This window comes from Echinops telfairi, unplaced genomic scaffold, assembly GCF_000313985.2.
Source record: "Echinops telfairi isolate 266 unplaced genomic scaffold, ASM31398v2 ScPeMD7_2010;HRSCAF=2546, whole genome shotgun sequence".
In the NCBI taxonomy this organism is placed as follows: domain Eukaryota; kingdom Metazoa; phylum Chordata; class Mammalia; order Afrosoricida; family Tenrecidae; genus Echinops; species Echinops telfairi.
Window position 1 is genome coordinate 19,951,007 of NW_022105908.1, and position 25,754 is coordinate 19,976,760.

General features: G+C 52.1%; 4 protein-coding genes, 2 long non-coding RNA genes and 3 other non-coding genes across 10 annotated transcripts in view; 2 read left to right on the forward strand and 7 right to left on the reverse strand.

Annotated features, from left to right (window-relative positions):
• Nucleotides 1-88: 88 nt before the first annotated feature.
• Nucleotides 89-1,725, forward strand: LOC123522070. Its single transcript, XR_006680364.1, has 2 exons — nucleotides 89-1,234; nucleotides 1,429-1,725. It is a non-coding gene; the product is annotated as an uncharacterized LOC123522070 (long non-coding RNA).
• Nucleotides 1,586-3,788, reverse strand: CD68 (CD68 molecule). Its single transcript, XM_004712907.2, has 6 exons — nucleotides 3,504-3,788; nucleotides 2,979-3,421; nucleotides 2,683-2,802; nucleotides 2,512-2,584; nucleotides 2,245-2,415; nucleotides 1,586-1,964 (listed from the first exon to the last, which is right to left on the reverse strand). The coding sequence occupies exons 1-6, from the start codon at nucleotides 3,550-3,552 to the stop codon at nucleotides 1,831-1,833; spliced, it is 990 nt and encodes a 329-aa protein (XP_004712964.1). The 5' UTR covers nucleotides 3,553-3,788; the 3' UTR covers nucleotides 1,586-1,830.
• A 371-nt stretch (nucleotides 3,789-4,159) lies between these two features.
• On the reverse strand, nucleotides 4,160-9,276 carry EIF4A1 (eukaryotic translation initiation factor 4A1). Its single transcript, XM_004712905.3, has 11 exons — nucleotides 9,224-9,276; nucleotides 8,140-8,188; nucleotides 7,711-7,843; nucleotides 7,272-7,411; nucleotides 6,393-6,561; nucleotides 6,007-6,116; nucleotides 5,628-5,771; nucleotides 5,394-5,531; nucleotides 5,216-5,305; nucleotides 4,893-4,972; nucleotides 4,160-4,803 (listed from the first exon to the last, which is right to left on the reverse strand). The coding sequence occupies exons 1-11, from the start codon at nucleotides 9,244-9,246 to the stop codon at nucleotides 4,659-4,661; spliced, it is 1,221 nt and encodes a 406-aa protein (XP_004712962.1). The 5' UTR covers nucleotides 9,247-9,276; the 3' UTR covers nucleotides 4,160-4,658.
• On the reverse strand, nucleotides 5,026-5,169 carry LOC115870611. The gene has a single exon (XR_004046798.1). It is a non-coding gene; the product is annotated as a small nucleolar RNA SNORA67 (small nucleolar RNA).
• Nucleotides 6,185-6,324, reverse strand: LOC115870628. The gene has a single exon (XR_004046815.1). It is a non-coding gene; the product is annotated as a small nucleolar RNA SNORD10 (small nucleolar RNA).
• Nucleotides 6,861-7,004, reverse strand: LOC115870621. The gene has a single exon (XR_004046808.1). It is a non-coding gene; the product is annotated as a small nucleolar RNA SNORA48 (small nucleolar RNA).
• Nucleotides 9,277-10,092: 816 nt separating the features above from the next.
• Nucleotides 10,093-22,327, reverse strand: SENP3 (SUMO specific peptidase 3). Its single transcript, XM_004712904.2, has 11 exons — nucleotides 22,181-22,327; nucleotides 20,695-21,417; nucleotides 18,956-19,195; nucleotides 18,749-18,860; nucleotides 18,255-18,402; nucleotides 18,079-18,126; nucleotides 17,577-17,654; nucleotides 11,596-11,733; nucleotides 11,336-11,419; nucleotides 11,194-11,244; nucleotides 10,093-10,625 (listed from the first exon to the last, which is right to left on the reverse strand). The coding sequence occupies exons 2-11, from the start codon at nucleotides 21,404-21,406 to the stop codon at nucleotides 10,515-10,517; spliced, it is 1,722 nt and encodes a 573-aa protein (XP_004712961.1). The 5' UTR covers nucleotides 21,407-21,417; nucleotides 22,181-22,327; the 3' UTR covers nucleotides 10,093-10,514.
• Nucleotides 22,328-22,728: 401 nt separating this feature from the next.
• LOC105978190 (tumor necrosis factor ligand superfamily member 13-like) lies at nucleotides 22,729-25,649 on the reverse strand. Of its 2 annotated transcripts, XM_045293409.1 has the most exons (7): nucleotides 25,150-25,649; nucleotides 24,727-24,808; nucleotides 24,550-24,603; nucleotides 24,310-24,428; nucleotides 23,953-24,091; nucleotides 23,570-23,718; nucleotides 22,729-23,430 (listed from the first exon to the last, which is right to left on the reverse strand). In XM_045293409.1, the coding sequence occupies exons 1-6, from the start codon at nucleotides 25,405-25,407 to the stop codon at nucleotides 23,609-23,611; spliced, it is 762 nt and encodes a 253-aa protein (XP_045149344.1). In that variant the 5' UTR covers nucleotides 25,408-25,649; the 3' UTR covers nucleotides 22,729-23,430; nucleotides 23,570-23,608. The 2 variants fall into 2 exon arrangements, with proteins under 2 accessions (XP_045149344.1, XP_004712956.1); XM_004712899.2 differs by lacking the exon at nucleotides 22,729-23,430 and having other exon boundaries at nucleotides 23,482-23,718.
• LOC123522071 overlaps nucleotides 24,793-25,754 on the forward strand; it is a 5,898-nt gene continuing 4,936 nt past the window's right edge. Inside the window, exon 1 of the long non-coding RNA XR_006680366.1 lies at nucleotides 24,793-24,965. This is a non-coding gene — a long non-coding RNA (uncharacterized LOC123522071). The remainder of the gene's footprint in view (nucleotides 24,966-25,754) is intronic.

Genomic DNA, 25,754 nt, shown 5'->3' on the forward strand with positions numbered 1-25,754 from the left:
GCTACATGGGCAGGCTGCAGTTTTAATCCTTTCACCCCGCTGCTCTGGATTCCACCAGCGACGCGCAGAGGGCGAAGTGGGTCTCGTTCGAAGGCCTGGTTTTGCACGCACCCTGCCGTTCGAACTTTCAAGCGCGCCAAGGCTCCGCGCCTGCGCAGTGACGGCTTTCGTGCCTTTGTTTACGCTTCCATTTCCAAAGCGAGACTTCGCCCCCCACGCCTTGCCCCCTTTCCCCTTGCTCGGCGCCATCTTGTCCTTCCTCCATCCAACTCTGTGTCGTTTCCTATCACTCGAAGTCGAGAGGGAAGGAACGCGTGTCTCCAAAATGGCGTTGGACGGGGCCGCTGTAGCGCTCTGTCTCCTGTGTTCCCAGCGTCTTCAGAGGGAACGGCACCGGCGGCAGCAGGACGTCCGGCGCCGGGCAGCGCTCCTGAGGCGCCGGGCTGCGCGCAGGGCCCTGCGCTTCGCCCTCTTCTTGTTCGCCCAGGCCTTGGGATATGGCCGCGCCGGCCACTGCAGGGCCCGGGGCAGTAACGCAGAGGATGAGGACGGGCGGGCGAGCTGAGTGTCCGTGTCCGCGGAGGACAGCGCTCCCTGTTGCCCCCGCCCCTCGCGGGGCCCAGGCCCTGGGCCACTCCATGTCCAGAGCCGGCAGCGCCCCCGGAGGTTTAGGTGGGGGGACCGGTTTGGGTGGTGGTAGCGCCGGGGGCAGCCCCCACCTGCTGATGAGCCGAGGGCGCCCCCTGTGGGTCGGGGCACGCCCCAGCACCTTGGGGGCTGCCCGCTGGGGAAGTTGTGTTGCAGGCAGCCCTGCGGAGGGAAGGGCACCTTGGACGACGCCCTGGCAGAAACCTGTGCCCGTGCAGTCCAGCTCCGGGACACCCGACACGGGGCGCATGGGCATCACGCTGTGGCTGCTGCAGGCCTGGTGCCAACAACGCGGTGAGCCACACTTCAGTGTCTCCGCTGTGCAGCCCGCAGGGTCTCAAGTGATGTTTGCCTGTGAGGTGGTCGTGGCGCCCACAGCAAGCTGGGCTGCCAGGGTGCCCACACATCCCCTTCTTGGACCCCAGCAATGATTCCACTACTGCTTGCAGTCAAGAGGCCCTTTCTAGCCAGGCCCTGGACAGATCGTCCCAGGGTGCCATTTGCCCTGCTGCCGGTACAGGGTGCGTGGGCTGAGGCTGAGGGCATGCTGGTCTCCGGAGCACTGAAGCTACCTCGTGCTGCCTTGGTGAGTAAGACTAATTTTAATAGGTGGCAGAGGTGCACTGCAGGGGAGCAGTGGCCCAGGCAGACTTCAGGTAGCCATGGACACAATGAACAGGAGGACATTCTGGTGGCTCATGGGCAGCCTTTGAAAAGGAAATGACACAGCTGTGGCCTTTCCCCCATGCTTTTTGCTGCCTGCCGCACCTTTCTCTGCAGATGAGTCTCGAAGGAGGTTTCTTGGATGGCCGGCTCCACTGGGGTCGCCCGGTGAACTGAGCAGGCTTGACCCCAGCAGAGGAAGACCGGCAGTCACACATTGGACAGCAGTTCCTGGATTCCTGAGACTCGGCCATAGAAGACACAGAAAGACACATGACCAGAAACTCGTAGCTTTTAATTCCGGCAGGACAAAGGGAGACCAAGGGCAACGACTGCTACCGGTTTTCACCCGTCTCTGGCTCCCAGCGGGGAAGGGGAAACTGGTTGGGCGGAATAAAAATTGCCACACCCTTCCTCGCTGGCTGAGGTCTATTTTTGCTCCAGACACGAGGGAAGGAGGAAGACTGTCTTGGAGTCAGCTGCATGGGAGGAAATAAACGCAGGGGTGGAGGCCGATGCTCAGAGCGGCTGGTAGCTGGGTGGGCGTCTGCGGACGATGCAGAAGGCAACCAGCACCAGGGCGAGGAGGCCGAGGAGCACCAACCCGATGATGAGAGGCAGCAAGATGGACTGGTCATTGGGACAAGAGAAACCTAGCAGAACGATAAGCCCCAGTGAGCATTACGGGAGTATTGTCCTTGGGTAGAGAGGACATCGGAAGTGGGACACAGGTGACTGAGCAGTATGTAAAAGGGGGACGTGGGCCGAGCCTGCTGTCGCCAAGGGGAGGGCTTATGCTCCATAACCATGAGGAGGCTGAGACGGTATTTCCCAGTTTTACATGAAAAACAGGGAACTGGCTTATGCGCCGGCCCAGAGGGAGGGGCTTTCAGTGCTGTAGAAGCATTCTGGGAGAGAAGGAACCAGACTTACTTGGTCCAAAGACCCCCGTGGAGGGCAGCTGAGCAGCCTGCAGTTTCAGGGAGAGCAGATCAAGTTGGAACGTTGGCAAAAGGATGATGCTTGCATTTCTGCAGTTGAAACTCTGGCCCAGGGGGGCTTGGAGATCTTGAAGGGATGAATTCTGACCCGAGAAAGTCCACTCTGAAAGGGGGAAGAAGGGTCAGACCCCAATCCGGGAGATGTGCTCCAGCCAGCTCGTGCTCCCAGTGAGAAGGGGGAGCTAGCGGGGCTACTCACGTGCAGCTTTGGGGAAGGACACATTGTACTCCACCGCCACGTAGTTTAAGTACACAACCCTCTGTGCCGGGTCCTGGGGAAGGGAGCAGGAGGGCAGCTGTGCGTCGCATCCAGGCCCACGTAAGACAGCGACGGATTGGCCAGGGGTGGGTACCCAGAGGGAAGATTTACCTGTTTGAAGCCAAAGTGGAGCTGTCCAGAGGGGAATGAGAGAAGCAAGAGAGGATGGGTACCCTCACAGTTGCCCTGGGCCTTGGTTTTGTTGGGGTTCAGTACAGAGATGCCCCAGACCTGTGGAAATTAAAGATCAGTGTCACCAGGCTACATGGGCAGGCTGCAGTTTTAATCCTTTCATCCCCACCCCTTCTTTTTCTCCACTCTTCCTCCCCGCTTCTGAGCCCTCTGCCAACTCCCCTGCACATGCACACAAACCCCCCCCCCCCACCTCCACCGAGTTCCAGCTTTACCTTCCCTCCATCCTGGGTTGGGTAGAGGACTCGAATCTGAATCTGGGCTTGGAGCCGGACACATGGTTGAGTACCATTGAACCACATGTAATCTCCTACGACTTCCTTGGAGCCTGGGCTAGGGCTTGGCGAGGGCGGGGGTGGTCCTGGGTGGAAGGAAGTGGTGATCCCTGCGCTAGTAGCAGTGCTATTGCTTGTCGGATGAGCGGTGACATTTCCATGACTGGTGGTGGTGGCAGGCTGGCGAGTTGGAGTTGTGGATCTGTGGCTGGTGGTGCCTGTGGGAGCTGTTCTCTGCGTGGTCGTCTTGTGGCTCTCGGTGGTCCCGTGGCTGGTCGTCCCAGGGCTGAGGGTGCTTTCTGTAGCCGTAGGTGTCGCCGTGAAAGACGGCAGTAGAGTGGCCGATTTTCTGCGAGGGCAGTCATTGCATGGTGCTCCTTTGGCTTTCAGCAGAGGGGATGGGGTGGTTAGCAACCCCCGGGCAAAGGTCTTCCCTGAAGCCCCCTCCCTCCAGGCGAAGCTTACCTGTTAGTAGCCCCAGCAGGGCCCCAGAGAAAAACACAGCCAGCCTCATGGCAGAACCTCCTCACCCAAAGTCCAATAGTCCAACTCACTGCTGCCAATCACTATCCGTTTGCTCCACCAACCCTATTCCTTCTGCCTTCTTTGGGAAAGGAGGAAATGAAAGTCCTATTTCCTGTAACTGAGAAGATACCAACCCCCAACCTGACTCAGGCACCTCGGCTCCAGTCACCAACCTCTTAGTCACAGTGTTTTTGTCCGAAGCCACAGGATTGGCCCCAGCTCCCCCAACTGGGAGGGTCAGGGCAAAGATCATGTGAGTGAGACAAGTTTTTCAGCAGCTGCTGGCCTATCTTAAGACTTGGGCAATGGTGACCCAGTTGTGCATCACCCCTGCCTCTTTGGAAGTGTTCATAAACCACTCTCAACAAAGATGTTCCATTACTTCCTCTTAAGCACTTAGTTATGTCCTCACCCACCCCTTTCAAGACCACCTAATCCTGGTGAGCTCAAGGTTTGTGTTGAGGGTCGTCTGGTTAATTCAGTTTACAAGTCACATGACAAAAGGGTGATTTTAGCTGGTCCAAGGGAGAACAGAGATGGACCCAGTAGCAGGTGGCTGGGGGAGGGGGAGGTAAGAAATGAGAAGCCCAAACAGGCAGTTTCCAAGTCATTTTATTCAGAATTCCGTGTTTCTTTTCTGAATCAATAAATACTATACAAAACAACGTAAAAATGGCTACCGCCATCTCTCCCCTGCCCCCCAGGAACAATGCTCTGGGCCACCTCCCTCGGGTTCTCCCTCCAGATTTGGTCCAGCAAGTGGGGTTGAGTGGCACTGTCGCCCCTGAATCTTCTCAGAGGGATTTGGCTGGGGCGGGGAAGTGACTCGGTTAGGGAAATGGATTAGTGTTTTTTGTTTTGGGGAGAAGAGACGGCGCCTGGGGCAAGAGCCTACCCCAAAGAAAAGGGTGTCTAAATGTTCACGGTTCCTTCTTTTGCCTCCAAAAGTGACATTTATTCAAAGGAAAAAAAATGACAAGATGTCCATCCCTTGGCTCCCTTTCCCTCCCCCCTCCTCCTCCTGCAGTTCCTCCTCAGCCCCCCCAGGATTAAACCCTGGCCAGGGCCAGGCAGCAGGACAGATAGCCCCTCCCCTCAGATGAGGTCGGCAACGTTGAGGGGCATCTCCTCAATGGAGGTGTTGTAGAAGGTTTCGATGTCTCGAAGAGTCCTCTTGTCTTCTTCTGTCACCATGTTAATAGCCACCCCCTTACGACCAAAACGTCCACCGCGACCAATTCTGCAAGTCAACAGAGACAGACTTCAGCGGCAAAGGGACAGGATGGGACCAATGAGGGTGCTTGAAGAGTGCTGCAGGTCTATACTTGCCTGTGGATGTAGTTTTCCCTGTTGGTGGGCAGGTCATAGTTGATGACTAAAGAAACTTGCTGCACATCAATGCCTCTGGCCTAAGGCAGCGAAAGGCAAGGGCGTTAGCAAGGGTGAGGGGCCAACTATTGATCTATGTAGGCTGCCAAAGGAGGGCAAAAGGAGACGAGCATTCCTTTCACCCAAGGCCATCTTGGGCAGGCCATTTCTATTCCAAGCTGCTACTTTCCTGAGAGGGGCACGAGTTGGTCCCTTGGAAGAGGGAATCATCTTGGACTGTCCCCTTCTCTCCTCCCCAGTCTTCAATTTCCCCTCTAACTCACCAGTAAGTCAGTGGTAATCAGGACTCTGCTAGAACCAGAACGGAACTCCCTCATAATCACGTCCCGTTCCTTTTGGTCCATATCCCCGTGCTACAACAGAAGAAGGCTGCAGGTGGACACAGGTCCTGGGAAAATGGCTTTTTTCAACCAGGCACAGGGACAGACACGAGAAGCTCACCATCGCAGAGACAGTGAAGTCTCGGGCATGCATCTTCTCAGTGAGCCAGTCAACCTTCCTCCGGGTATTAATGAAGATGACTGCCTGGGTGATGGTCAAGGTTTCATATAAGTCACACAGCGTGTCCAGCTTCCACTCCTGAGGACAGGGAAAGGGGAGAGAAAGCCACCAACAGCTATATACCCAACAGCTTCTTATCAAACAACCAGGCCCGCCTCCTGCATTAAGCCTCACCTCACGCTCCACATTGATGTAGAACTGACGGATACCCTCCAGGGTCAATTCTTCTTTCTTGACCAGAATCCGAATGGGGTCCCTCATGAACTTCTTGGTCACCTCAAGCACATCAGAAGGCATGGTAGCCGACAGCAAGACTACCTATTGAAAGAGAGTCTTTGGGGTAGAAAACAATCCGTGATGCCTGTCCTCCCTGTTGGGGACAATTGGGTTCCAACTGAAACCACTCCTGAAAGCCAGAGGAAGGCTGTTTGTTTCTCAAGAGGCACCTCACCAGGTTTCTCTGCATGTCACCCTTTGGCACTCTTTAGGCCCAACCACAACTTGCACATAGGAATCATCAACTACACAAAAACATTACTTGTGCTTTTCTTACCTGGGTGTTGCTGTTGAGTTTTTGGAATATGTCGTAGATCTGGTCCTTGAACCCACGGCTTAACATTTCATCGGCTTCATCCAGTACAAACATCTTGATATACTTGGGAGCTGTAGGAAATGTTGAACATTAAATATATAGACTCGACCTTCTGTCAAAACAAGGGGCTAGGTGGTCTGCTCTCAGAATGGAAAGATAGATCCTTTGTCCAGACTCCTACTGGGTCAGACAACAGCTCTGGGAAGTAGAACACCACACCAGGGCTGAGACAACAGGGAATCTGGGCTCAGATGACACGCATGGGGTTCATCACAGAGCAGTTCTTTCAGAGAAGGGAGAACTAGCATCCCTGGGAATGTAATGGGAAAACTTGAGGTTGCACTCACACAGGTATCTTCGATTAAGCATGTCGAATACACGGCCTGGGGTGCCCACGATGATATGTGGGGCCTCCATCTGCAGCTTCTGCACTTCGGCGCGCACATTGGTGCCCCCAATGCAGGCATGGCAGGAAGCACCCATATAATCTCCTAGTGCCATCACCACTTTCTGTATCTGAACCACAAGAGCATTCATTAACTCTAACTGTGGCAGGTTTGCTGTACTCCTCCCAACAATCCCGAGATAAACACCACTCAAACCGTGTACAGGTGAAAAGTGAAACATTAAATCCCTTGTGGATCACACTGAAAACTAAGCAGAGAAGACCATGAACTCAGTCTGATTGCTGATCTCAAGTATTGCTTCTTGGAGGAAAGCTACCTCTGTGAGCTACCAACACAGATGACTCCCGACACCTGACAGGAGCTGAACCCGTGGAAAGTTCTGAAGGCCAAGTGCAGCCCACATCAGTTTTATGTGCCCTAGGCATGAAACAGCTCTGGCCACAATCCAGGCATCAAGCTAGGATGAACAAAGGGCTGCCAGTCTGCTTTGCCCCTGACTGATATAAGAGCACCACCACCAATCAGGTGTCTCTTTGCCCATAGCCAGGGGTTCATTCATCAAACAGCCACCAAACTTGCCCAGCCAGCCAGCCAGCCAGCCTCCACCCAACAAGCAGCCCATCTGACTCAGGAAATGGCACTTGTGTTTGGGTAGCAAAGGACTTATAATTAACCCATTCAGTCTCTTGGCATTTCTTCCCACACCCCACCTACCCTACATTTCAGCCCCCGGGATTGGTGGTTAGAGTGCACCTTGCTGAATTTTAGAAAATGCTAATCACATCTACCAGTCTTCCAGGGGAGAAGGCATCCGCTTACCTGCTGGGCCAGTTCTCGAGTGGGAGCCAGAACCAAGGCCTGGGTGGCCTTCAGATCTAATTCAATCTGCTGCAGGATTGATATGGCAAAAGTGGCGGTTTTCCCAGTCCCAGATTGGGCTTGAGCGATCACATCATAACCTAAGCAAATGGAAATTAGAAATAGGTATGGTAGAGCTCACAGGACATTCGAAAGTCTTGGCACCTGCTTAACAAGAATAAGCAATTCGAAAAGTGTAACTTTGCAAACAAACACTTTGCAAACTTTTACACCTTACAGTAAAATAATTATGTAGTGGGAAAAGGATTACAGAAGCAAAGATAGGTGGGCTACTCAAGGACATGGATCAACAGCCAAGATGGGATACACAAAGAACTAAGGGTCATTCAGGTTAGGGGTGGGGCTAGGGTTAAAATCAGCTTGAGGGCAGAAGGCTCACCCTTGATACAAGGAAGAATAGCTCGCTGCTGGATGGCAGAGGGCTTCTCAAAACCATAGGCGTAGATGCCTCGGAGCAGAGACTCTGAGAGGTTCATGTCATCAAAGCTGTCAACAATCTCATTCCAGTTACTCTACAGAGACAGGAAAACACAAAAAAACCCATAAAGGTGGGCCTCCCTCAGCCCGCCCTCCCTCCAAGGAAGCTAACCTGCCCATGGAAATCTCTGGTTAAATGATAAAGCACAAAACCTGGTTAGAACTGAATTTTAAAGCTCCCAGTAAGCCAAGCCGCAATCTCCTAAGTACACACAGGGGTCACACACATTTTGCTTCGACTTCTGGGATCTCAACTTAAACTTGCAATTACTGAACGAGGGAACACTACAGGAACCAGGGTTCAGGGCAATTTTCCCTGGGCTCGTCTTACCTCGATGACACCTTCGGGCTCCATCCCATCAGGGCCATTGTCTCTAGACCTGTCAATTAAAACATAACCTTGTGATACCACCCCCTACCCAGCACGGGAAACTGAGGCAGGTCTGTCCAAACCGTTCCCGCCCGACAGGATGGGCACCCCACCGGGAAAACCCCTAGGCCAAGGGGTACGCCGACGTGCTTGAGAGTGCTCAGACCCGGTGCTCGCCGCCGGGCCCATGTGTCCCGGGCCTGGCCGCTCAGAGCCCCAGCACGCACCTCCCACCTCGGCCCCAGCGCGCCGGAAGTCCCGCCCTTCACCTCCCAGGCTGGAAGAGGACATCCCCTTCCCCACGTCATTACGCCCGCGCCCTCCCCCCACTCTCTCCAGCCGGTCCCCCTCCTCCTCGCAGTGCCCGGATGTGGGAGGCCGCGGGCGGTGGCGGCCTCGCGCACAATGAGGCCCCAGCCCGGCGAGCTCAGGGGGAGATTGCACAACTCAGAAGCGAAGCAGCCGGGGGGTGGTGGGGGGGGGGCGGGGAGCGCCTCGCTCGGGCAGCCATGTGCTCGCTCCCCCGACCACCCGGTGGCGCCCACCCCCTCCCCCCGTCCACGGAACAATCCTCACCCTGGCCGCCCCCGTCACGAAATGGCGTCGCCCTCCCACCCCTAAGGCCGCTCACCCCGTTACGGGTGGGCCTGCCCGACCGCAGTTTGCCCACTGCCCGGCTTGAGGGGCGAGAATGGACCCGCCCGGCGCCCCCCGCGACCGCTCCTCAGGGGAGGCTCAGTCCTGGCCGTTAAGGGAACCAGCACACGGATGGGCCGATCCCTGTCCCCCTGACGCAGATCCCACCCACGAGGAGGCAGGAGCCCGCACCCCCGCCGGGGCGGCTGGTCGCGTCAGAATTCTCGGCCGGCCGGCGCGCGAGCCGTGTCTCGGCAGGGAAGCAATTGGACGGGCACCGAGCCGCGCGCTAGGCCCCGAAAGGCAGCTGCCCTTCCCCGGGAGGGCTGCCCGAACCGCCCCCCCCCCCAGCAGGGCGCCCCGCAGCGAGCGGGTAAGCACCCATAGCCTCTGCAAAGCCCTTTCTTACCGGGGATCCTGGCTCGCAGACATGGTCCTTAGAAACTAGGGCGGAGGGCCCGCCTATGGACAACTTATAGAGCGCCCGGCTCCGCCCCAGCCATCGCATTGGCTTGGCCGCCACGGCCCCGCCTGCCGGCGCTCAGCAACTCCGCGTGACGTTAGGGCGTCGGCGCGCCGGCAGCCAGCCACCATTGGGTAACCTAGGTGCCCGTCAGGGCCACGGCCCGCCCCACGTGCTCATTGGCTGAAGGGCCCGCCCTTCTCGCCGGCGCGGAAGTGACATCCAGAAGCCAGCCCTCGAGGTCTGGCAGCCATCTTGGGCCCTGTTCCCTTACACGTGGGGAGCGGATCGTGCCCGGGTCACGTGGCCGTGTGGTCCCTATCACGCCGGGGAGGGCCCGGTCTCAGCCTCCAGGGACTTCCGGGCTCCCGGGATTACCACTTCCCTTTGCCTTGGCTTCAGGTTTCCAGTTTTTAGCGATGTTATGCCCTTCAGCCAAGACTGATGGCACACGGCCCGGATGTGTCCGGTGTACTCATTAGAAGTCACACCCAAGGGGCTGGGAAAAGATCCTGTCCTAAGCCTGGGAAAAGGCGAGGATGGAGCAAACTATTGCTGGGTCTAAGTCCCTTCAGGTCTGTTTCCAGCCTTTCACACTCCTGGGTTTCGGAGGCATTCCCACTTCGTTCCTTTGTCCCTTTGCGCCCCTCACCTGGGGGTGGCGATGGGGTCCATTAGGGTGGTGCAAACTCAGGGGTTGGCACTACCAGAGCTAGAGATGGCAAGCTGTTCCCTGATAGGACCCAAACTAGACGTGACGGGGGGGAGGACTCATATCACCACTTTGAGGCCCTTAAGGAAGACCACCACTTATGTTATCTCCAAAGGATCCTTTATTGACCAGAGCAGGACCATGGCATTTATATATATATATATATATATATAAAAAATGTTCAAGGATCTGGCAGGCAGTAATTCTTTTTGCTTGTCCCCCACCCCCCAGCACTTATATTTTCCTGCCCTTTGCACATGGATGAGGGACGCTTGCCCCATGAAGGCCCCAGGGCCACATCCCCTTACAGAGGGACAAAGAGGCATAGCCATGGCTGTCCCCTGCCCATCAGAAAGCAACAAATAAGTCTCTCAAAGGGGATAGGGGAAATACAGGAATTTAAACACTTAAATATGAAAAAAACAAAAGAACTGGGTGGGGAAAGGAAGAAAGGAATTGGGGTGAGGAACAGTTTTTCCATGTTCCCTTGCCCCTGAAAGGGCTCGGGGTCTGGGTTAACCAGGCTCACACAGTGAGTTTGCAGTGACACAGCTCCTTGTAGATCTGCCGACGGAGTTTGGGCATGTCCTGCTGGGTGAAGCTGAACGGCTGAGACAGGGCCAGGTGCTTGCAGTACTGGGTTGGGTGGTAACAAAGCAGGTCATGAGAAGCGTTCCCTGAGCAGCCCCACCCCAATGCCAGGACCTGTGCACACTTCATACGAGATGTACTATACCTGTCACAGACAGGATCACAGGCGGGCTCTCACACTAGTGCGCCTACTTGCTAGATAATGCAGTGTTCAAGGGAGTTCAAGGAAACAAAACCCCCAAAACCCTCACTGCCATTGAGTCAGTCGATTCCAACTCACAGTGACCCTGTCATCGGACAGACAGAATTGTCCCTGAGGCTGAAAATCCTTAGTACAGCAGAAAGCCTCATCCTTCTCCTGTGAAACAGTTAGTGGGTTCAAACTGCTGACCTTGCAGTTAGTCATCCCAAGCATAGCCCAAAGTGCAAGCCCCCCGAGCTCCTGGGTGTGAGACCCGAGGCCAGGAGAACACTGAAATCCGGTTTCTGCACTCGGACACGTCAAGTTGCTCCAAGGCTGGCTACGATCCACAGAGTGCTGCAGAACCCCCGCCTCCCACCTCTCCCCCGAAAGGGACTTCACAAGTGGGATAAAGACCCGTCACCTGCTTACCTGCAGCACGAAGGCGCCACAGTCACTGTCATTGTTCTGCCTGGCCACGTTCTAGAGAACGGAAAACAGGCCCGTCTCCCGCAGACTGCAGGGCATGATGCCACCACACTGTCCCCACTCTCCCTTCCCTCTGAAAACATACCATTTTGAAGTAACCTTTCCAGCCCTGGTGGAAATCCAGTCGGTCTTTCTTCAAAGCCTCTGCCTGTAGATACTTGGCAATATGCTATGTGGGTGGGGAAAAGGAGAAAGTGACACTTATCTCCCAATTGATCCCAGGGTAGGGTGCCTGTAGGTCTCCTGCCCAGTTTGCTTCTCAGAGGCCCAAGTCCCACCCTCCTTCCTGGATGTTTTGCCCCTGGATCTCCCATGTTCCATCTGTCTCCCCCTTCCCCCTCAAACCTTAGGACAACGGCGGTTTAGAGTGCGCTGCGAGTCAAAATAGGTGATGGTGCGTCGCCTCACGTCCACAGAGATGAGAGACCAATGCACCTCCAGGTGGATGGGGATTAGCAGCAGCTCCTTATTGAAGATGTCCACCTAAGGAGGCAGCGCCAGAAGCCAGGTAAGACTGCACAGGGGTCCTGTCTACTGCATGAGGGTTCTAAAGAGGAATGGCAGGCAAAGGAGCCGAGTGGGAGAATACAAGACCTCAGCACCTGCAAGTTTAAATTCTTGAGGGTAAAGAAGAGCAGCAGGGCAGAAGAGGCAATGATAACACACCTGAAAACCCAGTGAGCCAGGTACTTTTCACACATCAAAGGCAGATGCCCAGGTTGAGTGGCCTGTGTTACTGGAGCAGAGTAAGCAAAGAGACACCAAACTGCCAGGGGTTCACTCCTGCCTCTCCAGTTACAGGCTGACAACTGTGGCCAAGCTACTTAATAACTTTTTTAATCTTCGATTTATCCTTTATTGTTCTTCAAAAAAACAACCCTCAAACTCACTGAGACCGGGTGGGACTGAAGGGAGAACCGCATATAGTACGGCCAGGCAGCCTTGTGTCCAAACAGTCCAACGCTCGAGTGTTGGATCAATGTTGACATACAGCCATCCTAACTGCCCCTGTGAGTTTCCAAGATTGTAACTTTTTATGGGAGTAGAAAGTCTTTCTCTCACAGAGGCTGGCAGTTTCGAACTGCAGACCTTGCAGATCACAGCCCAGCGTGCACCATCACTATGCCACCAGGGCTCCAGCTTAATTGTTCTCTAAGCGCAGTCAATTTTGACTCTCAGCCACCAGGTGCACAACAGAACAAAACACTGCCTGGCCCTGTTCCATCTTCACATTTGTTGCTATGTTAAGAGTATGCCAGGAGAGTTATGGTCAATTAATGTGATCCTTCTTAGCCATGGTCCCATACATATTACAGCTCTGATTTTATACATCTTTGACTATGGTCCCATTTTGGAGGGCCATAGTCAGGGTGACCTGAGTGGAAGGGGTGGGCTGAGGCATACCCTGTTTCCATGGGGACAGCTTGAAGACACCACCTCTGTAGAAGGCATAGCCAGACCAGGCATAAGCATTCCCTTCAGAATGTCTCTGAGACCTTTCAGTAGAGGCACTGTGCTCCCTTGTGATTTGACCTTGGTAGAGTATGTGGCTTTGACACTAGTTTTGGTAGGGCACAAAAATGCTGGTCCTGAAACAACTCACCTAGCTAGCCACCTCCATTTCCTAACTGAGCCTTGGTAGAAGCAAGATGACCTGCTAACTTTTGGACATTGTGAGTTGTCTCCGGGCCCTGCATTTGGTTCACCTGCCTGACTTTGGATTTTGGACTGAGCAGCACCGACCCCCACGTGAGACAATTCCTCACAGTTCCGTGAGTTCTTGTGAGACTTTGCAGCCATTCAGAGCCCAGGAACATGAGGGAATATAATACAAAGGAACAATGGGGAGGAAATGGAACTGAATAACATCTTGGAAGAATGGGGCATTTGGGACATCATTAATCTCCAACTCCTTAGGGCGATTCTGTTAATACAAGAATGTATTACCACAGAGCCTAAGTTGCATCCAGTGTCAATATATCTTACTGCAGGCCTTTTTTCTCGGACCCTGTGCCAGGTATGATGTGCCAGGGAGAGTCTTGACTAGTAGCATGTCCACAGTGTAGGAGACAAAGTACCACCATCCTCGATTCTAAGGAACTTAGATTTGTTCATTCTTCTGGGAGTCCATGTTATATCCAATATTCTTCACCAAGACCATAATTCAAAGGCATTATTTTTACCTTATTCATTTTCCAGCTTTTGGAAGCATGAGGCGATAAAAAATACCATGGTAAGGGGAGCTGATATCAGGGGCTCAAGTGGGAAGAGAATGCTTTGAAAATGATGATGGCGGCATATGTGCAAATGTGCTTGACGCACTGGATGAATGTATGGATTGTGATAAAGAGATGTAAGAGCCCCCAATAAAAGTATTTAAAAAGGGGGGGAGGGAGGAGCTGATTCCAAGGGCTCAAGTAGAAAGCAAATGTTTTGAGAATGAAGATGACAACAGATGTATGGATTGTGATAAGCATTGTACGAGCCCCCAATAAAATGATTTAAAAAATTTTTTAAATACCATGGTACGGGTAAGGCACAACTTAGTTCTCAAAGTTCTATCTGTGCTTTATTTTTTTTTAAGTACTATAAAGAAGTCCTTTGCAGATTTGTCCAGTATATGTAGTGTGATTTTTGTTTTTACCACTGCTTCTGCTGGTAGTTCCTGGTAGTGAAATTAAATCCTTGGATAACTTCACCTTTGCCTCCATTTACCATGATGCCGCTTACTGGTCCAATTGTGAGCATGTTTTACGTTGAGGTGTAATCTTTGATCTTTATTAATAAGTGCTTTAAATTGTCTTCAATTTCAGCAAGGCAAATCTTCCTCCAGTCCTAATGACAGACGGTCCAGCTTCTTAAGATTATTTGCTCAGCATATAAATTGAGTAAGTACGGTGAAAAGTTACAACCCTAACACACACCTTTCCTAATTTTAAACTAGGAAGCATCCCTTGTTTGTTTCAACAATTGTCTCTTGGTCTATTCATAGGTTCCCCATAAGCACAATTAAATGTTATGGAACTCCTGTTTTTTATAATCTTAACTATAATTTAATAAAGGCAGCTAAATGCCTTTGCACAGTCTATAAAACACAAATACCTTTCTGGTATTCTCTGCTTTCAGCCAAAATCCACCTGACAGCATTCTATAACGACTTCTGAATGTAGCTTTACTTTCTTGCAGTTTCCTGTTGATGCATTAGTGCAACTGTTTTTTAATTATCCTTGGCAAAATTTTACTGCCTATTAATAACATTAATTATAGTGTGCAATAATTTTCATATTCTGCTGAATGTTGCATTGGGCACAAATATGAATTTCATCTAGTCACGCGGCTGGTGTCTTTTCAAATTTCTTGGTGTAGATGAGTGGGCATTTCCAATTTGTTTACTGAAAAAACTTCAATTGGTATTCTGTCATTTTCTGGAGCCTTATTTATGCCAGTGCCATTAGCAGCACAGCTTGGACTGACTTCTTAAATACTTTGTTTTCTACCACGCTCTCTCCTGAAATGTTTTAACGTTGATCAGTGTTTTGGTGGTTGTGAGGGACCATCCAGTCAGGCTGACTCAAAGTGACCCTCCGTACAGCCAAGAGATCAAAACACTGCCTGGCCCTGCGCCATCTTCACAATTGTTCTTATATGTGTGTCCACTGTTGCAGCCACTGTGTCAATCCATCTCGGTAAGGGCCTTCCTTTTTTTCGCTGCCCCTCCACTGTACCAATCACAATGTCCTTAAAGTCTCTCCATCTTTGTCTCTAAGGAGCATTCTGCATGTACTTCTTCCAAGACGGATGTTTGATCTCGTACAAGGTGGACTTCTTCAACACTTTTTTTTACCATTTGTTCTCTCCTGGAAATGGTTGACCACCACCCATTCTTTTTGGTAGTGACTGTGTATTCTCTCCACCTTATTTTAATGTTTCCTACATCCTTTAATATTTTGCCCATAGAATCCTTCAATACAACAACTCGAGGCTTGAATTTTTGTTCAGCTTGGCTAATTCAAGAACTTTGCACTTCATCGTAGTACTTTACACTGTCTACTTGAGGCAACCTTTAAAATCTTCCGTTCAGTTCATTTACTTCATTTTCTCTATTGAGAGTCTCTCTTAAGACATCCGTTTTGGTCTTTTCTCTTTCCTGTCTTTTTAAATACAGCCTTTTATCTTTATGTATGTTCAAAATATCAAACCTATCTTTGAGATGCTCCCTCAATTCGGGTGGAATATACTCAAGATTGTACTTTGACGCTCACGAACTTGTTGAAATTTTCAACTTGAATTTGCCTGTTCAGCATTCAGTTCCTGTGTATCCCATCTGGTAAGGTCCTCATGTAGTCTGGCATTTTATCTTTTTGGATTAAAAAAGAAAAAAAGGCAAATGCAATGATTAAGTCAACTGGTCTTGCAAAAATGTTATTATTGTTTCCAACAAGGCCTTAATTTCCAACCACTGATCCTATTTTCCAATGTTCACATTCCAAGCATTAGTAATTATCAATGCATCTTGATTGCATGTTTGATCAATTTGTCTGAAGTTGGTAAAAAATCTTCAGTTCCTTTGCTGGCATTAGTGTTCGTTGTGTGAATTCTAGTACTAGTAGTATGGTTTTTCTGGTAGGTGTATGGCTCTATCACTGCCAGCATTGTACTTCAGATAGATGAATATGATTCCTTTCCTCTTCAAAGGGTCATTTCCAGCATAGTAAACTATTTTTCATTCAAAATGAAAAACCATACACGTCCTTTTCAGCTCACTCATAAATGCATTTGTTCCATTTAATTTTTTATGATTTCCAATTTTCCTACATTCATACTTTGTGTATTCCACATTCCAGTTACTAATGAATGAATGTTTGCCGTTTCTTTGTATGAGTTGTTCCGTATCAGTAAATGAAGGTACTGAAATCTTCAATTCATCCATGTCATTAAGGTCAACTCTGCTTTGAAGAGGCCGCACTTCTTCAGTCATATTTTGAGTGTCTTCCAACCTGAGAAGCACCTCTTCTAGTACTCTGTCTGCTGCTATTCATAAGGTTATCAATGCCAGTTTTTTAAAAGTAGATTGCCTCTAAAAGAGGGTGAAAATAACAGTACAGACACCTCATGTGTGCAAGGGAAGTGAACTAGTTAATACTCATAATGCACTCAGAACAATGCCTGGGACATGTTAGTGCTCACAGCAAACCCACATGGAACTTCTCCTGCTCAACCAAGCAAACGCATACACTGCAGTTCAGAAAAGTAAAATAAGACAAGAGTACACGTAGCAGTACAGAGGACCAGCTCAATCCATGTCACCAGCACCTCAACTAGAAGCCAGAGAAAGAAATTAGCAGAGGCTGAAGTCAATGGTATTATGTCACTGTAGAAATTAACTGGCCGGAGAAGGGAACTCATAACTTTCTCCACTAGAAGTGCTGCTCCCTCAACCTTCCCCATTACTTAGGCCAAAGGTCTGGATTATCATCCTTGATTTTCCTTTCTTCATTTCCCAGATCCAATCCACCTTAATGTCTTATCAAATCTACTTTAAAACTTATCCTACATAAATTAAAAACGTCTCTGATCCAAGGGGATTGATTACTCGGCTACACTCCTAGTCAGTGTGCCTGCTTTCCCTCTTGTTGACACTTCTACCCATTATTAAAACAAGAATTCAAAACATGAGAGTCACTTCCTGCCTTAGGACTCTTCAACAGCTTCTCAGTACATGCAGAATAAATTGTACACACTCTCTATGGATTGTGTGATAAGAGTTGTATGAGCCCCTAATAAAATGATTTAAAAAACCCCACAATTTTAGAACATAAAAAAAAATGTACACTCCAGCCTACCTTACATACTGTACATCTTCGACTCTTTGCCCTATTTGCACATTCTCTTTGCTCATTCTACTCTAGCCACAAAAGGCCACCTACATGTGCACTCAGTTCCTCAGACATGCTCTTTCTCCCCTTGCATCTTATGGATGAAGTCTTCTTGTGTTTGTTGCTTCCTGTGCTTACAACACTCTTCTCTCAGATGTGCACATGGCTGGCTCCTCGTCATTCCAGTTTTGGCTAAGAGGCCTTTCTAGGGCACCCAACTCAAAGTACCCTCCTCTTAGTCACTCTACATTATTGTTTTACTTTCATTCTGTAGAGCAAGGAGTTTTCCTTATTTAATTACTGCCTAGAACATTGTCTTACAAGCAGAAAACGTTTAATTAATCTTCAAAAGACTAAATTAACAGGGTAGTGGGAAGGGCTTATAGAAAACAGAATTACAGTTCTTTGAAGGGAAGGTGTTACACAAGTAGATATAAATTCAAAACTCACATTTTTGGTCCACCTTTTCACCCCATCATAACCCTTGGTACGGAGTTTATCATAGAAGAAACTGTTGAAGAAATGCACCTGTCCCAATGACACAAAAGAGCTGATGGAGTTAAAGACCTCAGCCCCTGCAAGTCTCCCACCTATTCACACCTCTCACTTCCTCTACCCAATCCACTCCATTTCACTGTGGCTCTAAGGATGGGTTCCAACAACCCTCACTCCAATTCACTTAGGGTAAAAAAATGAAAATATAGATCCGCTTTCTATCCTAATTCTTGAGGTTACAGAGAAAGAACATTAAAAACTAGGGAAAGGAATATAATTGAGAAACTCAAGGTCAAGACTACAGCTTTGAATTTAAAAAATAACCTGCCACCCCTACTTCCTCCCAAAACAAAACAAAAAGCCCCTTTAAGGTAAAACGGGAGACGTGAAAGGGACTGCAAAAAGCACTTCGAACCAAACAAGTGCTTCAGGGAATGAAGTACCTGGTTGGACCTACCTTTTCTGGGACCGTGTCCATGACCAGGTCTCCATACATGTTCATCACCTGGGGAGAAGATTGGAGGCAACTTGCCATGGAGGGTGCAGCATAGGCACAGGGCTCCCCCATGCAGAGGGCCCCCAGACACCCGGCTCCCCAAATCCCCTTGGGCCAGTTTCTCCACCCATTCTCACCTGGTCATTGAGCCAGTTCTGTCCATACAAGGTCCCTAAGTCATCCATGGTCAGCACATGTCGCTTATAGGTCACTCGGAAGCCCCTCACCATGGCATTGCCTGGCATCCTCTGGTAGGATTGGATCAGCTGCAGCACTAGGCCCTTCCTGAAGAGGCCAAGAGTGGAATCAAGCGAGAAGGGGGCTGGAGCACACAGAAGTATCTTCTACTGCATTGAATGAAAGCCTAAACTGATTTCACGGTTTTCTGGTCATGGGTCCTTGTACAGGGCTGCCAAAGGCCCACTCCCTAGAAAAGTCACATAAGTTCTGGGGTACACACAGAATTTCATGATTCCATGCATCGACCCTCCCAGCCAGTTTCTAGGAACTTGATACCTTGCCTGCCGTTTCCTTCCCTCTTTAGGTCAAGCTGCCAAGTACCTCCCTAAGGGTAAACACTCTCTTCCCTCCCCGCAGCCTGCCTTTGAAGGACATCTCTTTCAAGCCTCACCTGGAAGGTGTAGAAAACTCTTGCTGGAAAATGTCCTCTAACTTCTCTACTACCTCATCAGTGCTGAGGGGGATGAGGCTGCCGTAAGTTTGGAGGAATTCATCTAAGATGCCTGAGTGGAGGATGGAGAGAGGTATAGGTAAGGCCCCAGACTCTGATCTAGAAAGTTGCTGAGGGATAGAGTCTAGATCCTTTAGAGTGCCTTACTCTGCACACAGGTCACGTGCTCCTCCCTCAGTGGGCTGTGCTGGCCAGGTTTCTCTCCAAGGCGCTCTGCCTCTTCCACAGTGCTCAAATCTGAGCCCTGAAAAAGCTCCTGGGCCACATGGTCCCCGATGCTACACACATTGCTGATGAGAATGCTGGCATCAGGGGGTGCCAAACTGTGCTCCCCTTCTGGACCAGGTGGGCCACCAAAGCCATTGGGCAGAGTACACGAGAGGAGGCCTGTACGAGAAGGAAAACGATGGGGATGTGAAATTTACCCAGAGAAAATGGGAGGATTAAATAATGCACACAAAATTACAAAACCACAAGAAATATGAAGTATATAATACCTCTACCAATATTGGACACTAAGGAGCCCTGGTGGCACTGCTGGTGAACACTGGACTGCAAACTGCACGTCAAGCTTAGTTATTCAGACCCACCAGTGTGCAAGAGAGAATGGTAAGGCTATCTGCTCTTGCAAGGGTTCACAGCTTCAGAAACCCTATATGGGCTCAGAATCAACTAGATGGTAGCGGGGTTCTTTTCATACTAGATCCTAAGGAACAAAGACACGAAAGCATGGGACAAACGTGCAAGTTTCTGAGAAAGGCAGAGAGGAAGAAAGCAAGAAAAGTTTAGGATTCAGAGAATTAAATTCCAGAGCCATTTACCACTACTGCATGCCCAGAACCTGGTATATAGTGATGGCTCTTTAGATATTTGGAAACTTAAAAGCAGATGTTAAAGGTCTGACAGTATGTTTGGCTGAATTTCTCCGAAAGGAAAATGCTGAGTGGGATGTCGTGGGTGTCCATACAGAATATGTACTGCACTATTAGGCGAGATCCCACACACAGGCTCTTGCCCAGAGAGGCTGATTTTTAAAAAATTATTATTAATAAATCATTTTATTGGGGGCTCATAAAACTCTTATCACAACCCATACATCCATCATTCAAGCACATTTGTATGTTTGCTGCCATCATTTTCAAAACATTTTCTTTCTACTTGAGCCCTTGGTATCAGCTTCTCATTTTTCCCCTCCTTCCCCCACCCTTCATCTCTCATGAACCATTGATAACTTATCAATTCTTTTTTCATGTCTTACATTGACTGATGTCTCCCTTTACCCATCTTTCTATTGTCCATCCCCCTAGGAGGGGGCTATAGGTAGATCATTGTGATTGGTTCCCCCTTCCTCCCCCCACCATCCCCGTCCCCTCCTGGTGTGGCTACCCTCATTATTAGTCCTAACGGGTTTATCTGTCTGGGATTCCCTATGTTTCCAGCTCTTATCTGTACCCGTGTACATGCTCTGGTCTAGCCAGATTTGTAAAGTAAATTGGGGTCATGATAGTGGGGTGGGGGTGGGGGAGAGAGGCATTGAAGAACTAGAGGAAAGTTGTATGATTCATCGGTGCTGTACTTACTGCACCCTGACTGGCTCATCCCCCCAGACCCTTCTGTAAGAGGCTGTCTGATGGGGGATTTCAAATGGACAAGACTGCTTTTTCAAAACCACGAATGACTGTCCTTCTCATCTGTGTTCCAGGTCGCAAGACAACTCCTTAGGGATGTTTTTCCAAGCTTAATTTCTGCTCCAAGTTCATAGCTATCCTGGACCCTCCCTCTGCCACTCACTCTACTGTCCTCAGGACAAGTTCTCACCCCAATCAAGAGAGGATCCTGCTGCTTCAGGCTCTTAGCTGCCCGCCCCAGATCCTTTCTTGTCTCACCTGAGTCAGGGTCCAGAGGAGACTTTGGAGTCCACCTGAGCCCATCTTCTTCCATGTGGGGCCCAGAGGGCACAGGTGGAGACCCTCTCACACCATCCTCAGCCATGAGAGCACCTAGCAGACCCAGCCGGGGAGGTGGTGGCCCCCGAGGAGAGTCAAAACGACAGCAGGGGGATGGTGCTTGTGGTGTAGCGCCCCCTTCCTGGGGTGAAAGATGGTTCTTGGGGTGCACGAGGCCCCGCCGCCGACCCCGGTGACGCCCCCAAAGCTTCCAGTGGAATGTCAGTGAGGTGCTTTTTGAGTAGAGCAGCATCCGAAAGGCTCGAATAGCTCGGCGGCGGCGTTGTGAGCAGGCTTTTCGATGATTGGGACGGCAAGGGCGGGGCCTCTGGGGAGTTCCCAGTTGACCCCATCTGGGGGGCAGCTTCCATGATGCCATTTCCTCCTCTTCATCTTCCTCCTCCTCTTCCTCGTCCTCCTCTTCTTCACTAGCTGAGGCATCAAAGGAGGGCCGAGGGACAGGGAGGCATCTAGCTGGCACTGGAGTCCCTATCCCAGGATCTGGCCCAAACCCTCCACCTGATTTGAGTCGGGGTTTAGGGGGTAGGGGCCAACGAATGCGCTCTCTCCTGGGGCTTGAGTAAAGTGGGCCTAAGCCAGGTTTGGGAGGCTCAGGGCCCCAAGGCCCTGTCCCTTGTGTAGTCTCTTTCATCTTTCAGCAACCTGTAAAACAAAGGTTAGCTTCAGAATCCAAACATCCTGTCCCTTAGATCCATCATCCTACTCTACCTCAGCAACAAGGGAAAATTGCAAAATTCCTAGCTTCATAGTCAACGTAGTTCACAAAGGGTCATCTAGAGACGGTGCCATCATTCTATCTCTGACCACATACAGCCCGGGAGAATGGCCCAGCAGCAGGCCTCCACCGTCTGATTTCTCAGCCCTCCCAGACACCCAGGAATTTCTTCGGTCTTTTACCACGTGTGTCATTTGAAGGCCTAAAGGTTGTGCTACCTGTACCTAGGTGTCAGTGTGGGAATCCTGACACGGTACAGAGATACAAATACAACTTCCGGAGGGGAACCACAGGCTATCGTGGGACGAGTTCTCGACCACCTGACGTCAGGTCCTTTCAAGAAGGTATGTGGCTCCCAGGGCTACGGTTCAGGGAGTAGCGTCTGATGAAAAGAAAAAGAATTGGAAGGAAACAGGGAGCGCCAAATCCGTGCTAAGGCAGCAGAAGCTGGGCGCTGGAACAGACCCGAGGGGCAGGAGCCAGGCCGGCCCAGCCCCCTCTGGCCCCGTCCCCGGGGACCGGACCAAGTCTCCTCAGTATCGGCATAATTCTACAGGACCGGGCAGTTAGGCGCACAAGAGCCTCCTCAAGTCCCTCTAACGGCCTCCGAAGGCCTGGGTAGGTGAAAGCGAGGTATCAGAATGAGAGGGCCTCGCAGCAAGGCTGGGGGAGGGGTAGGGGCGTCCTCACCGGGAGCGGGGAGGCCGGGCGGGCGGGCCGGAGGGCGGGCGTCTCCAGCCTCAGGCTTCCCGGCTCATCTCTCCGGCGACGGTGGCGGACCCACCACGCCGGCTGTCTTCAGGCGCAGCCGTCTGAACTCGGGATTCCAACGCTCCTCGGCCGCGCGCGCGCAACCGAGCCGCCCCGCCGCGACCGCTGCGAGCTCTGGTTCAGCCTCCCTCTCCACTACCGCCCCCTCCCCCTCCCCCTCCTTCCCCTCCCGCGAGCCCCAGGCCCACCGGCAGTGGAGGCGCACGATTACTGCGTCACACCCGGCGAGCGGCGCGCGCGCCGGCACCGCACGCTCGTCCCGCCCACCGATCACGGCCGACGCCACGGGATTGGCCCGCCTCCGCGCGCCCCGTCAGGGTTGCGCCTGCGCACAACTCGCCAACTTGGGCCGTCGGCACCCGCTCCCCCAAGCTCCCCTCTCCGCCCACCCCCAGCCTCCGCCCCTTTTTTGCGCCTGCGTGTCGGGTTTCTCCTCGCGCTCTGCTCCGTAGCCTTCCTTTCTGGGCGCTAGTCTAGCGTGCAACCGGGGGGAACCCCAGTATCTTCGTCCAGCGGCACGCGCCAGTGGCAAACTGGGAGGGAAAGGACCGAGGCGAGGCAGTGGGGGAAACAAGCCCGGGGTATCATTTATTTTTTATTTACGTAACTTAATGCAAGGCCGGAGCAGAAAGGAGAGCCCCAGGCGTAACCTTCGTGACCACCACCTGGCCGTGGCATCCGTCCCGGGTGCCCGGGGACCTGGCCTGGCCAAGCGTGGCTTGGAGTGACTTGCCACACCAGGGCGTAGAGCGCGCCGCAGACAAAATTTGGACCCCGAAGAGTAATGTGGCCGAGAGGGGACCCCTAGCAAACGGGCGCATCATAAAGGCACCTCTGGAGATAGTGATGAAGACGGGTCCTCAGTAGATAGAGGAGAAAATGTATGGGGAAGTAGCGGCCAGTAGGGTGGGGGCGAGGCTTCTCGGTGCCGAGAGGAGGAGTGCGGCAGAGGGCACCGAGGGCTTCGCTGAGGGAGCGGCGCGAGGCTCCGTGGATCCCCGCCATTAGGTAGGATGAGTCCCTCAAACTCCCGCTAGGTGGTAGTGCTGTGTATGGAAGCATTCTAGTGGGGCCCGTAGTAGGTCTGGACTGAAGCGTGCCTCCCTGCCCCCTGCTCGGGGCATAAAAGCAAGTTCTTCTAGCTCTTTAATATCCATGAAATCATAGGCCTGCGATTGGGGCAGGGAAGGGAAAAGCGAACAGAAAGTCCTCAAGTCAAATCCAGAAAAAGGCCTGTGTTCCCGCTCACTCCAGCTCACTCCATTCCTTGGTCGGGTCAGCTGTGGGCTGTTACCAAGATATACCCACCCTGGTCTTCCAGGCTCGGGCCCACCCCTCGGAACACGGTCATAGTTTGACCAGCCCCAGGAAGGTGCCATGTGGAGACAGGCTGAGTTTGGCCCCTGCCCTGGGGATTAGGACACTCAGGATATCCCCTCTGTGCAAACGGAAGACACCTGAAAAGGGGGAGAAAAAGATGCTTACGGAGGCACCGCCATCCTCCAGATGTCTCCCTCTTCCTTCTCAAATTACATCTTTCCTACGCGAACCTGGGTGTACTGTCCTTTGTTCCTCACATCTGCCTCTCCACCCCCCACCCCCTGGCTCATGCCCCTATCGGTCCCCTCCACCCCTTCCGAGACCCCTCAGGCACTCTGCACATCCAGCTTCCTTAGCTAGCATGGTCTCACCTGCACTGTAGCAGCTATTGTAGGCGCGGTCAGGGTTGGAGGGCATACTCCTTACACACCGGAAGAGAGTCTCCTCCCTTCCCTGGCCTTCCCGAGAAACCACCTGACCCGTGGTAAAAGTCACATCGTGGAACAGAACCTGGTTGGGCAGGGAGGAAATCAAACGGAGTGGCATGGCTCAAATCTAGGAGGCCTTGGGAGCCCTGATCTGGACCCAGGGAATGAAGAAAGGTCTTTTAAGCTTAGTTTGGACAAACAGGCCTGGAGCCCTCAGGATGGGGGGGTATCCTGGCTGCGGGAAAACAGGGAAGAGGAGGCCTCTGGACCCCCATGGAGGTTCAGAGTATGATGGGTTACCTGGCTATAGAGCAGATAAATTCCAGAGTCCCAGACTCGGACAACATATCCTCGAGCCTCCAGGCCTCTACCCCGCCTGAGAGCAGGCTGCCACATCACCTCTGTCACATCAGAGTCCTCTGGAGGTGAGGAGTGTGGCAGTCAGGATTTCTGTACCCTTTCAGACGTTTGACGATTTGCTTGGACCCAGGCGCCAGCCCCACATCGCCCTGGTTGCTGCAGCCCCTCCACAAAGCTCACCCTTGGAGGTGGTGTTCACGGGCACGAGGTGCAGAGCCGAGTACGAATGCTGCTCTGGAGGGAGAAGGAAGATGTCTGGGCAGGGTCCACCTGCCCCAGCTGCCCTATGCTCAGCGGGCCCCACTCCCAACCCATCACCCCACTCTGCTCGATCACCGTCCACCCCAGAGGCCTCACTCTTCTGTTTTGGGGTGAACAAGGCTCTTCTCCTCCGGATTGACTCCCCATTCTCCCCACAGCCTTCCAGGTCCTCAGGACTCTGTTCATGGAAAGAGAGTCAGGGCTAGAAGATGCCAGGGCCCAGTCGCCCTGCCTTCTCCGCAGCCCTCCCCAGCCCCAGGAGTGCTGTACGTCTCTCAGGCACCTTTCCCCAGCACCCTGAATCTTGGTGCTGGCTGTCCTCCAGGATCTGTGAGGTATGAGAAGCATTGATCTTTAACCGTTTCCTTTCCCGGAATGGCCGCTCCCTCGACTTACAGACCCAGGACCCTCTCTGGCACCCCCTCGAAGCTTTGCAGACCAGGAGACAGGAACAACGAAGAGGCCCGAAGACCCTGACACCCATCATCCTCTCCCAGACAGTCTTCTCTCTTCACTCACCTGCTCTCTGAGGCTCTGACAGGGCTGCCCATTCCCCTTCCGGGAAGGTCCTCCAGTCCTCCGCAGCCCGCTCACCTCTCTCCTTAGGGCCTGCAGTTCTGCTTGTTGGGTCAGCAGAGCCATGGCGCAGGCCAGAGCCCCCAGAGCTGCCCCCCAACTCAACCAGAGGGCAACGGAGAGTGCCAGCTCTCGAGTCGGGGCCCCCGTCTGGCCAGGGGGCCCTCTGGGGGCTATTGAGGAAGGAGAGAGCGCCAGCATGAGCTGAGGACACTGCTGACAGCTGTGGTCCTGGGTGTAGGGTGACCAGGAGGTGACGGGGAGGATGAGGGTGTGGACACTGGCACAGAGGGGAAGAAGGGTGTTAGGCAAGGGAGAAATCAAAAATAACCTGAGAGGAGAAGGGAGAGAGGAGGCAAGCAGGGTAGGGGACTATCTAGTGTGCCTGGTAGCCCGCTATGGGGCCAGTATTGCTTCTGAGACTCCTGTCCCCCCTTCCTCAGCCAGAGAAGAATCGAGTGGTTCTCTCCAGTGAGGGCGGGGCTGCCAGTGACACCCAGGGGGAGCGGCCTGAGCAGGAGCCCAGGGCAGCCGCAGAAGAAGCAAGG